Below are 12,433 nucleotides of genomic sequence, written 5' to 3'. Positions count from 1 at the left end.
TCTGAATTTCTGTGCAAGAGTCATGCTTCCCAACAATCTTGGCAACAGCGTGATGGGAAGATTTGATCTGCAGGTGACATCTTTTATACTTGCCTGGACAGCCTGCCAGCAGCTTTTCCAGCGTTGATTCATCCTTCTCAAGGTCTGTATACCGAGACTCGCGCTTTCCCGGTCGTTCGTACTGCTTCAGTTGCTTTGGTGAAATGTAAATATAACGCTGCTGAGCACTAGCACCACACTGCACACTTCGTTGAAACCAGCCTTGAGCCTCCTCATCTGCTGTTCCTGGTGGTAAGATCAGTGATGTTTCTTCCACATTGCCAACCCAGTCGTTATCTTCTTGAACAAAATCATGCTGCGTAAAATTAAAACATTTATTTTCAAGGTCATAACCATTGTCTTCAATGTCATCTTCTTCACTTTCAACTCCGTCAGAAAGACTAGTTTCTGCAAACACTGTATGTCTTGTCGAGTTTCTATTCCCCGCAGTTGATGAGCTTTTTGAGACTGTACGGATCGTACAGGAAATGCTCTGTTCCCAACTGGTGTTTGGAGATGAAACAGGGAGTTGTTTTGCATTTTCTTTCTGCTTGACAGTGTCGCAAGATTTACCTTCAACCATTCTGGCTGATGCCTTTGGTTCAAGTTTGGTCGGCTGCCTACATTTTGCTGCAAATGAACATGACACTTACTTGCACGACATATTGATCAGAGACAGCAACGGATACAAAGTCACTGGTAGCCTAAACTGCGTATCAGAAGAAGTTGAATCATAACTCCAAAATCGTTATTTGATTCACTGTTAAACATTGCTCTGCAAATAAAGGCCCTTTACGGACTATAGTGAAATGTGTTTTGCCCCTACAGTTACTTTTAACTGACTAAAATGAAAAGACTATACCTTTGTACTATGGAAATCTTTGTCTCCGTACGGGTACTGTCTGGCTATGTGTGTCTCTATCAGATCTCTCTCTCTCTCTCTCTCTCTCTCTCTCTCTCTCTCTCTCTCTCTCTCTCTCTCTCTTTCTTTTTCTGTCAAGTCTTTTTCTCTCTTTTTCCCATCTCTCTCTCTCTCTCTCTCTCTCTCTCTCTCTCTCTCTCTCTCTCTCTCTCTTTCTCGCAATACAACACGTCTTCTCTCTTGTTTGATCACATGATACTGAAAGCATTTGTTCTTGTGCCTCCTATTCTTGTTGTGCTTGATATTAATCAAGAAGCAGACTTGCCTGATTAGCAAAATCTTTTATGTAATTACCAGTCCAAAAAAGAAAATTCAAAGGAATGTATAACTTACGTCGTCTATGCCTTGGCTGTGTGACGTGTCTCTGTTGACATTCATTTTGTTTGACGGCCAATTGCTGGAACCAGATTATTCTATTTATGCAGTTCGTTTTTAATAACGGATGTATTCGTATTCAATAGTTTATACAATTCATAATATGAACGAACCACCCCCCCCCACACACACACACACACACACACACACACGCGCGCGCACTCTCGCACACACACACATATTCATACGCATACACACACGCATACAGACACGCATACACACACAAGTACACACTCACGCACACATTTGTAAACATCCGTATTATTAATGATGTCGTCAGAAGAATTGGTTATCGTTCCGTCAACTTAGTTGGAGTGATACGTATTACGGGAAGTGACCATAAACCTGGTAGAACCTGAAACATTAAATTTGTTTTTAAATTAACTTAAAAAAGGGGAATTACGAGAATTATCACTCTTTGGAGTGAATATCATAATGGAAGCGATCGTGAATCTTGGTTTAACCAACAACTTCTATTTTTGAGGGAAAAAAGGAAAAAGGTACATACGAGTCGGACGTACATTCACTGGAGCGAATTTGCAAATGACATGAGTTCACAGTTTTCCAAATGTGACCCTCCACCACGAAATGAGTCGCATGTCACCTCGCGCGGTTCTGCGCTAGGCTTAATATAAGTCCGGGGAGTGTCTGGTAACAGTGTGAGGGTCACCTTAGTCACAGGTTTATAACTTAAACAGTTTTTGCTCTTTTCTAAAACGGTTTTCACCACTGGATAGAGCATAAAAAACTCTTTAGAAAAATGTACAAATATGAAAATCATGCAAAGGTGACATGCGACTCATTCCGTGGTGGAGGGTCACAAATTACTTCCCTTGGACCATTCCTTTAGTGAGGGGGAGGGGGGCGACTGCGTTAGTTAATATAAGCCAAGTAACTTGTTGCATTCACCGTATATTAGCAGGGGTGTTTAGTTTAAGTTTTTGCCTCATGCACATGGTGAAATACAGTCTGCTCCCTTTAGTATAGCAGAGTGTTGCTTTTTGCCTTTTCTAATATAACTACACTTTTTTGTTTATAGTGGGAGAGACTGATGTGTATACCGGCATGAAAATATGGCATTCTGCTGAAGCGTGAAGTGAACCTCGCCCTCGCACTCTAATTATTTTGTCCGTTACCAGAACCGCTATAATTACCTCCGTCTGGTGCACGTGTGTTCCCTCCAACCATTCCTGCTGATTAATATCAATCGCTGCAGAGATGTGGTGAAGCAATTCTTCTATTTCTCTTTTCTCTTCTTCCTCCTGTACCAAAATATATAGACAATGGTTTTAATTATTATGATCCCGAAGTATTGGAACTGTTGTCAAAAGCTATTGCAGCCCAAGTCTCTCATCAGCTACGTAATGAGATTACTAGCCTGAAAAAAGCGCTTGAACAGAAGGACAGGGACATCTTACGTCTCCAAGACAAGGTCGACGAGTTGGAACAATATGGTCGAAGAACTTCGATCAGAATTAGCAACATCCCCGAAATACCAGGGGAGGACACAGACTCGATCGCAAAGAAAATCGGCCACGAGATCGGTGTTCCCCTGATGACGTGACCATCGAGAGGTCGCACCGAGTAGGCAGGAGGGAGGTGGGGTCTGGCAGGCCTGCCAGTCGGCCGATCTTGGTCAAACTGTCCTCTTACAGACAGAAGCACGCGCTCATGGGAGCGAAGAAAAAGCTAGCTGAAGTCGATTTATCCAAAACCTTCCCCAACCTCCCCTGGGCCCTTCCCCCCAACCGCAGGCAGGGATCAACCCCGAGATTGTACCTGAATGAAGATCTCACCAAAGTGAGGGCCGAAGTCGCTGCGGCAGCCCGGCAAAGCAAAAGAGAGGGCAAAATAAGTGACACCTGGACGAAAGACGGTATCATTTTTTTTTGAAGAAGGATGACAGAATTTCAAAGATAACGACCAAACGAGAACTGGAAATCTCCGTCGCGTAAAAGATGCAAACATGCATTGTTATAAACATGTCAACTGCCTCTAACCCCTGTGTCAATGTCTGCTACGGGTACATGCGAACTGTTATTGCCAGTACACACCCTTGAGATTAGTATAGCACGTGAAGTGGCCTTGATATAATATAGGACTGCGTGCATATGAACTCTGGCTACGAAGCATGCGTTGTCAAGTTCACGTGGTGTGTGCTGGTCTGCTGTGTCAGGGGACAAGGGTACAGCTGTACCGGGCTGCATTAAAAAATGTACTCTGCCAAAACAAGCTCGCTGAACTGTAAGTGAGGACGATGCGTGCGTGTGGACTGCATGTTTATGTTTGTGTTTTGTGCGGTTTGTATTGAGATTCAGCAATCGCCGTCTACACGCTGATTCTCGTTCTGCTTGTTTACGCTGACCCATTGTAAAGTTATCAGTTTTATCTGTTGTATTAGCAAACTAGCCTGGGCCCCGTCTCAGTGCGTTTTGTAGTGTGTTTTTTTTCCTTGTTCTCCAGCACAACATATTCTAATCAGATAAAGAGTCACGTCATGAATTTTTGAAAAACATGTGTTGTCTATTCACATATGCACAGCTCTACACATTTTCAAGTGTTTTCCTTGAATTCAAGCCATAATATTTTGGCTTTTTCTTTATTCCCTCTCGTCAGCTTCTTCTATTTGTTACATTACTTTTAATGCATCAACATTTTCCTTCATTTTTTGTGACAATGTTCTGGGACCCCCCACCTGTAATATATGTGAACATGGAACTGCCGGCGCTGGTCTCTTTTCTTTTTGAAATTTTACAGAGATCTGTGACCTGAATGAGTGGTAGTAGTGTAACTCAGTATAGAGCCAGCGTTGGTATGTTCCAGCCCAAGGCGGTTCAACTGTCTAATAGAAAATTATTTTTCCTCGCTGCTGATTTAGTTGTTCCGTTTTTTGTGTTGTTTGTTTGTGGATATAAATACTTAAAGTTGGCCTTATTCCTATATGTGTGTATGAAATGTAAAAACGATTATTCTTCAAATATGCGAAGGTGTGGAATATTGTTAAAAGAAGTGAATGCAGAGCTTAAAGGTAAACGCGTTTGTATCTCCGAACGTTCTGGAGATTGTTCATTTTTCATGTGTTTTGGAATAATGTGTATAATAGAAATTATGTTGATCTTAGCAGGCGATGTTCATGTGAACCCCGGGCCGGTCAAGGAAAAGTTTAAGAAATGATCTATTATTCACTTAAACGTACGAAGCCTTAGAAATAAATTAGACATTTTAGAAGTTCAGGTTCAAGATTTTGATATTGTGACATTATCGGAAACATGGCTGTCTAATATAGTAAATAATGATGATTTGTATTTGTCAGCGTTTAATCTACCGATAAGGCAAGATAGACCAAATAACCCCCATGGAGGCGTTGCAGTATATGTAAAAGATAATTTGTATTGTAAAACGAGACATGATCTCTCCATCCCCGATCTAGAGGCCATTTGGATTGAAACTAAGATACAACAGGAAAGCTTATTAGTTGGAACTTTTTATAGACCGCCTTCTGCAAATGTTGGTTATTGGGACCTGATAGATCAATCAGTTAATGCAGCCGGTATGACTGGTATGAAGTATATTGTTTGTGGTGATTTTAATTCCGATGTTTTTAATAGTACGTGTTTCAATTTGCAAGATATTATGATAAAAAATGGTTTGTTCCAGTTAGTCAAACAACCTACACGAATTACAGAAACAACGTCAACGTGCATAGATTTGATTTTGACACCAAGCCCTGATATTGTTGAAGAAATTCAGGTTTTACCGCCAATCTGCAGTGACCATTCGGTCCCGCTTGCAATTGTTAAAGGAAATAGTATAGGCAAAGCAAGTTATAAACGGTTGATTTTTAATTATTCCAAATTGGACGTAAAGGAAAAATTATGTAATGTGGATTGGACGAGTATGGTCTCACTCAGTTCGATTGACGAAGCAGCAGAGGCATTTTCGGATACCCTAATGGATATGGTCACACAGTGTATGCCAGTTAAAGAAATAACTGTGAGAGAAGCGGATACACCCTGGATGACTGACGGTATTAAACGACTGATTGATAAAAAGAAAAAGATACACACATTAGCAAAATTATTGAATTCTGTTTGGATCTGGGATTTTTTCCGAAGAATTCGCAATAAATTAACTGATGTTATTCGATTGAGGAAAGCAGAATATTTAAAAGAATTGGATAATCGTGTTAGTTCACAAGACTGTTTTGGTAATACAGATTGGTGGAAATTAGTAAAGTCGTTTATGTCACGCAAAGGTATGTCTTCAAATGAATTTCCTCCCATCGAAAACAATGGCCGTGTTTATTATTCCAATGTAGAAAAAGCAACAGTATTCAATGAATGTTTTGTAAAACAATCGGTATTGGATGATGATGATGATGAAGTTCCTGAAGTTAGAGAACAGAATACCACCATTGATTTTTTGATTATTGATGCTGCACACGTGCTTACTATGTAGAAGAATCTTGATGTACGCAAAGCCTCTGGTCCTGATTCTGTTTCAAATAGAGTTCTGGCTGCATGTGCAGATATTATTGCGATGCCACTCACTACATTATTCAACAGATCTCTCGAAGAAGCCACAGTTCCTGCAATATGGAAGATAGCTAATGTAATTCCGATATATAAAAAAGGTGAAAAGGAATTATGTTCAAATTACTGACCAATATCACTTCTTAGCTGTGTAGGTAAAGTTATGGAAAGGTGTGTACAATGTCACGTGTTTGCTTATTTGAAGGAGTATAACCTGTTGACACCAGTACAGTCCGGTTTTATTCCATGTGATTCAACTGTATATCAACTCATTTGTTTGTATAATGATATATGCAAAGCTTTTGATGATAAGATAACATCACAGGCGATTTTCTTTGACGTGTCAAAATTGTTGACAATATTGAATCAGTGATTAAACTATTTGCAGATGATACCAGCATGTATTTAAGCCTCGATGACCCTTTCCGTAGAACTGAAATACTTAATTCTGATTTAGGTAAGATTGCAAATTGGGCCATTAAATGGAAAGTGAAATTTAATCAGTCGAAAACAGAGTTAATATCCTTTTCCGGTCAACGATGTATGCAGAAATTTCCCCTTGTTTTTGGCGATGTAGCCCTCATAGAAAAAGAAAGTCATAAACAGTTAGGTGTTATTTTTCAAGATAATTGTAAATGGGCCTTACACATACAGTCTATTGTGGCAACTTGTCGAGTACTTGTGGCTTGTTTAAAATCTTATAAATATAGGCTCAGTCGAAGATCCCTAGAAGCAATGTATAAATCCTTTATTTTACCTCATTTTGATTATTGCGATGTTGTGTGGGATAATTGTTCAAAGAAGCTTTCAGATGAGCTGGAGAAGCTGCAACTCGAATCCATTAGAATTATTGTTGGTGCTGTTAAAGGCACTTCACACGAAAAATTGTATACAGAATCGGGCTTTATACCACTTACAGAGCGAAGACGTCGTCACAAATTAATGCTATATTATAAAATGGTCCACGGCAATGTACCAAATTACCTCAACGTTGTATTGCCACCTCTTGTTTCTGACCTAAATCCCTACCACCACAGACGCCCACTAGAGCGTAAGACTCCCCAGTGTAAATCAGATTTGTACAAGTCATCTTTTATTCCTTCTGCAACTAGTCTCTGGAATAAGTTGCCTGAAAATATACAACAATGTGATTCTGTTGGTCTGTCCAAGCGACATTTCACAGCTTTTGATATTTCAATCCCACCATATTACTATTCCCCAAATCGCAAAACTGAAGTTTTGCATTGCAGGTTAAGACTTGGAATGAGTGATTTACAATATGATATGTTTAATCGCCACCTAGTAAACAACCCGGAATGTTCTTGTGGTTATTTTGCTGAAACTGTTCTCCACTATTTGTTATCATGTCCCCTGTTTAATGATACAAAAACCGCAACAATCGGTACATTAGCTCCAGAATTTGTTAATATTGACACACTCCTGACAGGTGATTCAAACATTTCCATATTTGAAAATAGTGCTATTTTTGTTGTTGTCCAAAGCTATATTGAGAAATCAAACCGCTTTGGGACACCTTAGTTCGATGTTGTTTTGTTTTGTTGTTTTTTAAATATATTACTTGGGGCCCATCTACTTTTTGATATTTTGTTGTGTCTTTCGTTCTTGTTTTGTATTTGTTTTCGTTTTCGGTATTGACACAGATTGTGTTCGATAATTCAAACGAAGTTTTCCTTTTTGTTTTTCTCCTTTTTTTTTCCTTTTCTCTTTTTTCAAAAATGTGTCGCATTGATCATATTCCGCCATGAAATTTCAGGCATGTTTATGTGAGCACTTATCATAAGTTTTAAACTTGTTGTGCTCCTTCTTAATGATGTTGTTATATTATCATGTGTCTGTTTACGAATAAAATACTGTTTAAAGGAATTATTTAACTGCTCTGATTTACAAGTCAAGTGATCAAAACATATATATTTATGTACCAGCAATCAGGACCCGGCTTGGCCCGGGTGTTAGGCTAGTTGATTATTAAGTTATTTGTTCAATAAACATTACAGAAATAAAATAAAGATGACGGCTGAGAAGGAAAAATTGAATGAAGGAAAACATGAACAAGAGAAAGTAGAAGCAACAGCAAAACAAAAAAATCAAACTTTTCAATATTGGAGAAATAGAGAATACCAAATGGCCTGCTGTGTCGTTCCAGATTTACACATGCTGCTTTTTTGAAAAAGCAAAAAAGTGTAAATCTGGCACGACACAGCAAGCCATGTAGTATTCTGCTGATCGTATACACTGTACTTGCGTGCCTTCTGCTCCGAACATTAGTCCAGGCCACTTATGATTTCACCTCACAATAATGACCATAGAATTGATTTATATCACAATACATAGTACCAACCAAGAAAAAACACATATGAAAAGTCCCGGTGAGAAACTGGAACAATTAATTTTTTTTCGGGCTTTTTCGATATTTAAAAAAAAAATTAGCAATTTCTTGGAAAAAAATGAGAACCCTATCATGCTGCATATCAAATGAAAGGGCTTGAGCTGAATAACAAGAATATTAAGCTAAAATCCATTTCCGGTCAAATGCTGATGAAATATTCAGTAAGAACTTTATTTCCCGCGGTAACGGTGATCATACCTGATGACGAAAAGCATCATAACAAAGAAAATCCCTTACATGATGCATAATTCAACCTAGATACCTATCTGACTCTATTTCTACAGTCCTAGTGACTCCTACCTCAAATATTAGTCTCCTCCTCCTCTTCATCCATGGGAAGCATCGAATTGAGGCAACTTATTCCACGGCACTGTCCACAGGCAGTTGTGCAGCTAAGGCCGACCTTCCGGCAACTACAGCGTTGTGAGGAACAGTCAGTAGTGCAACCACATCTGATGATGTTCATTAACTCCTCAGGGGCTGGAGGAATGTCAGTGTGAACAGGAAGCAGCTGTCCCCGCTGAAGCTGAAACCCCCATTCTTCAGGCATGAGCTCCACTCCAGACTGGTACCCAAACAAGCCCACTCCTGAACCTGGTAAAAGACGCTGTGGCTGCAGCTGAAGTAGGAGGCAGGACTTTTGGCTGAACTTGCTTAGAGCCGGTGAACACTTTCTCGTGGTACTTTACCAGCCGAAGCTTGTCAAGAGTGTCACCATCATTTCCTTTGTAGATGTCGACTAACAGTTTCTCTCCTGTCTCTGCAATCATCTGGTGATCCGAATTAGTCTGCAGGAAAACCTTGGCACTATTTTCAAACAGTTTGTTCTTTTTTTGCAGTTTCTTCACTGGGACACATTTTCCGACACTGAAAGGCCGAGAAGTTGTGTCACAGCCACTAAATGCATGCGCAAATAAGATATTCTTGCACACATTGGGGCCAAGACGGCTCTGCGTTGATCTGATGTCCCAAAGTCTTGTTGTACTTGCCCTGCTTGAGGAGAAGAACACATCCTTCATGTCTGACTTGACATGAAACAGAAGAAGAATGAACTTGATCAAGGGATTGCTGCATCACGGAGACCAGGTCTGGAAGTGTTACCTGTTCATAATCTCCAAATTCCAGAACCTTGACAACATCTTGAAAAGCACGATTTATCACTGGGTTTTCAGGACGACCTTTTGGCTTCTTCCCCTTTGCTTCATCAGAGAAAGACTGAGGAATTCCAGATCCTTTTCGAAAATTAGTGCTGCACACGTTGTGGTAGACTACATCATAGGCACAACAGTCAGACGCAAATGCCAGGTGACTGTTGACTTCATTGGCCCATTTGTCATCATCCCCCCTCACCCCACACACTTTCACAATAGATTCCTGAAAACAGTCTGTTCTTACTGGAATTAGTTTCTCAACTTTTCTGTTCCTCAAAGGCTCTGTGCTTTGGCAGCAGAAGAGACACTGAGCCTTGAAGTCGAAATTATGATGAGACCGGAGGCTTCTCCTCTTCTTAACTGGGGAGGGGGTCCCTTCTCTCACACTCCGTTTCAATGCTGCAATGGAATTGTGATGAGTGTAGTCCTTGCGGCATTTTGCGTGAACCAGCTGTCCTGCTTTGACCTGGAGGTTGTCCCCTCGTTCTATGCTAGCAGAGTTTATCCCAGAGCAGCCCTTTTCAGTCAATTTCACATGATCCCCTGGTTTTGTCGCTTGTTCACAGATCGCACAGTCCAGGTTCAACGGAATGTTCTGCAACAAGGGGAAAAATGAAATCAATAATGATCAGCAGTATGCTGGACGCTTGACGAATAGATGAGTCGAAACTGAGCGCCTGTTACTCAGATTTTAAATATACACAGTTATATTTACATACAGGGGGGGGGGGCGGGGGGGGGCGGGCTCAGTCAGTAGTGCGCAGGATTTGTAATCTGACGACGAGAGTTCGAATCTGCCTAGGGGGATATTTTCCCGGAGTTAACATTTGTGCTGACTCCATTCCCTGAAAGTGGTGGCATAGTGGTCTAGTGGTAATGCACCCAGCTAGAAATTGAGGGGTCATGGGTTCGAATCTTGTTTGGAGCCTATACCTTTCCCCCATCCACTAGACCAGATGTGGTGTGGTCTGGGTGCTAGTCTTTCGGATGAGACGATAAACCGAGGTCCCGTGTGCAACACGCATTCAGCGCACGTAAAAGAACCCACGGCAACAAGAAAATTGTCCCTGGCAAAATTCTGTAGAAAACCCAACCTAATAGGTAAACAAATACACAATGCACACAGGGAAAAAAAGGGGGTGGTGCCGGTGTGACGTTTTCATCTTTCGCCGTGTTGATCTGTATTTCGATTCTCGGCCTCGTTGATCTAGTATAAACTCTACACTGAACAAAAAACCACCCTTCGATAGTACTGATGAGCGACATTGTGTACCTTACATTCATGGGGCCAAATTTGTCCAACCAATTTGTTTTATTTAACTTAGAAATTTGATTCATCCCACAATGTTTCCCTTCTTACTCAAGGGACGTAACCACTCGGTACACGTTTTCGAAGAAATCGATTTTGGGGATGAAATCTATTAAATTTCACCACCAATTTTCTTCAAATGCAAGAAACTGACATGCCTTTCGTCCATACATAATTTCACTTCTTAATTTTACTAGGAAACAACATTTCAGTCTTGAGTATATATCGAGGGGGAAATATGTACACAGGCGAAAGATGAAATCGTGACACCGTACTATGGCGACGCGCTATCACTGGGAAGAGCAGCCCGAATTTCACGCAGAGAACTCTGCCGTGACTATAAATATATACCATACCATACCATACCATTTCTTAGATATTAATTTAGATGGGTGTCTGTAACAGGGCGAGAAAGCGTGTACACATGAGTGTGCTGTGTTCGTCTTTCACTTTCAGTTTCAGAATCACTTTGAACAGTACAGTACGAAGCACGGAAAACTTCTTACGGCGTATGCATGTTAGTTTTTCTACCTACTTTGCTTCAATTGTTACTGTAATGCACTATTAATCGTAAAATGTGCTCACTTACCTCTGTTTTGTTCGTCGATGACTCAACAAATGTGCTGCTCGAAGATTCGGCAGCCATCTTTGTTTTGGAGTCGTCTAGTCAAATCAAATCACTACACTGAGCTAATCAACTAGATCTATACAGCAATCAATCGCCAAACGTGTTGTTTAGCCCATACATGGTGTTAGATATCTTCACAGTGTTATGGGACGGAGGATAAAAATACTCAACTCCCGGCTGCACGCGCGTTGCAGTAGGCTAAAACTATGCGACCGCATTCCGATCTCCGCCGCACAAGAGCGTCCGCTCACCGAGACGTAGGCCCAACAAAACAGGCAAAAAAACAATACTATCTATCCGAAGATTCCTTGGGACTTTTTACAGCATAAACTAGAGACACTGAGGAGTGTAATACAATTAAAATCAAATCTATGGTCATTATTGTGAGCATCAAGTAAGCAGCAATCATAGGTGCACTGTACTACATCCCAGAGTCGACGCATCAAAATCGAAGACGCTTCTTATGGACCTCGATCTCTTCATAAGCCTGGTCCAATATTGGACGTCAAAGTATAGAGACGTCACTCTAGAAAGTATAGTGACGTGTAAGTTCTAAAAATTCTTCCAGGGAAAACAGCAAGCCGGAGAGTGTTTCCAGAATGACGTTTGTCTCGGTGACTTTGGCATTATGAGCAGTGGATAATCAGGTCCCTGCCAAACTCGTTTGACACGACCTCATTTACAAGATATATCCACGTGTGAATTGATATATATTGTAATCTCATGAGTAGCCTCTCTCACGTATATCGTACATACGTGTGAGAGACCACCCATGAGATAACAATATATCGTACATACGTGAGAGAGACCACCCATAAAATAACAATATCGTCCAATTCACACGTGATGATATCATTTGAAAGAGGTCGTGTGAAACTAGTCTGGCAGGGACCTGATTTTCTACTGCTCCCGATGTCAAAGTCACCGAGACAAACTTCAATCTGGAAACACGTCTGCCCTTGGTTTAACTTGGGAATTTTTTTTATAAAACGAACACGTCACGCTTTACTTTCTAGAGTGACGTCTTTTTGCTTTGACGTCAAAGATTGCACGAGGCTTTGGAAGAGATC

General features: G+C 40.7%; 1 protein-coding gene across 1 annotated transcript in view; it reads right to left on the bottom strand.

The window, feature by feature from the left end:
• Positions 1-335: 335 nt before the first annotated feature.
• The window catches only part of LOC138956706 (uncharacterized), a gene marked incomplete at its 3' end in the record, with an annotated part of 31,986 nt that continues 19,888 nt past the window's right edge, over positions 336-12,433 (bottom strand). The window contains 3 exon segments of the mRNA XM_070327995.1: positions 336-669; positions 1,295-1,358; positions 2,491-2,598. Of these exon segments, the coding sequence (XP_070184096.1) occupies positions 336-669; positions 1,295-1,358; positions 2,491-2,598 (506 nt within the window).

The sequence above is a fragment of the Littorina saxatilis genome, unplaced genomic scaffold, assembly GCF_037325665.1.
Source record: "Littorina saxatilis isolate snail1 unplaced genomic scaffold, US_GU_Lsax_2.0 scaffold_1004, whole genome shotgun sequence".
Taxonomy (NCBI): Eukaryota; Metazoa; Mollusca; class Gastropoda; order Littorinimorpha; family Littorinidae; genus Littorina; species Littorina saxatilis.
This window is presented reverse-complemented; position numbering and strand designations above follow the sequence as displayed.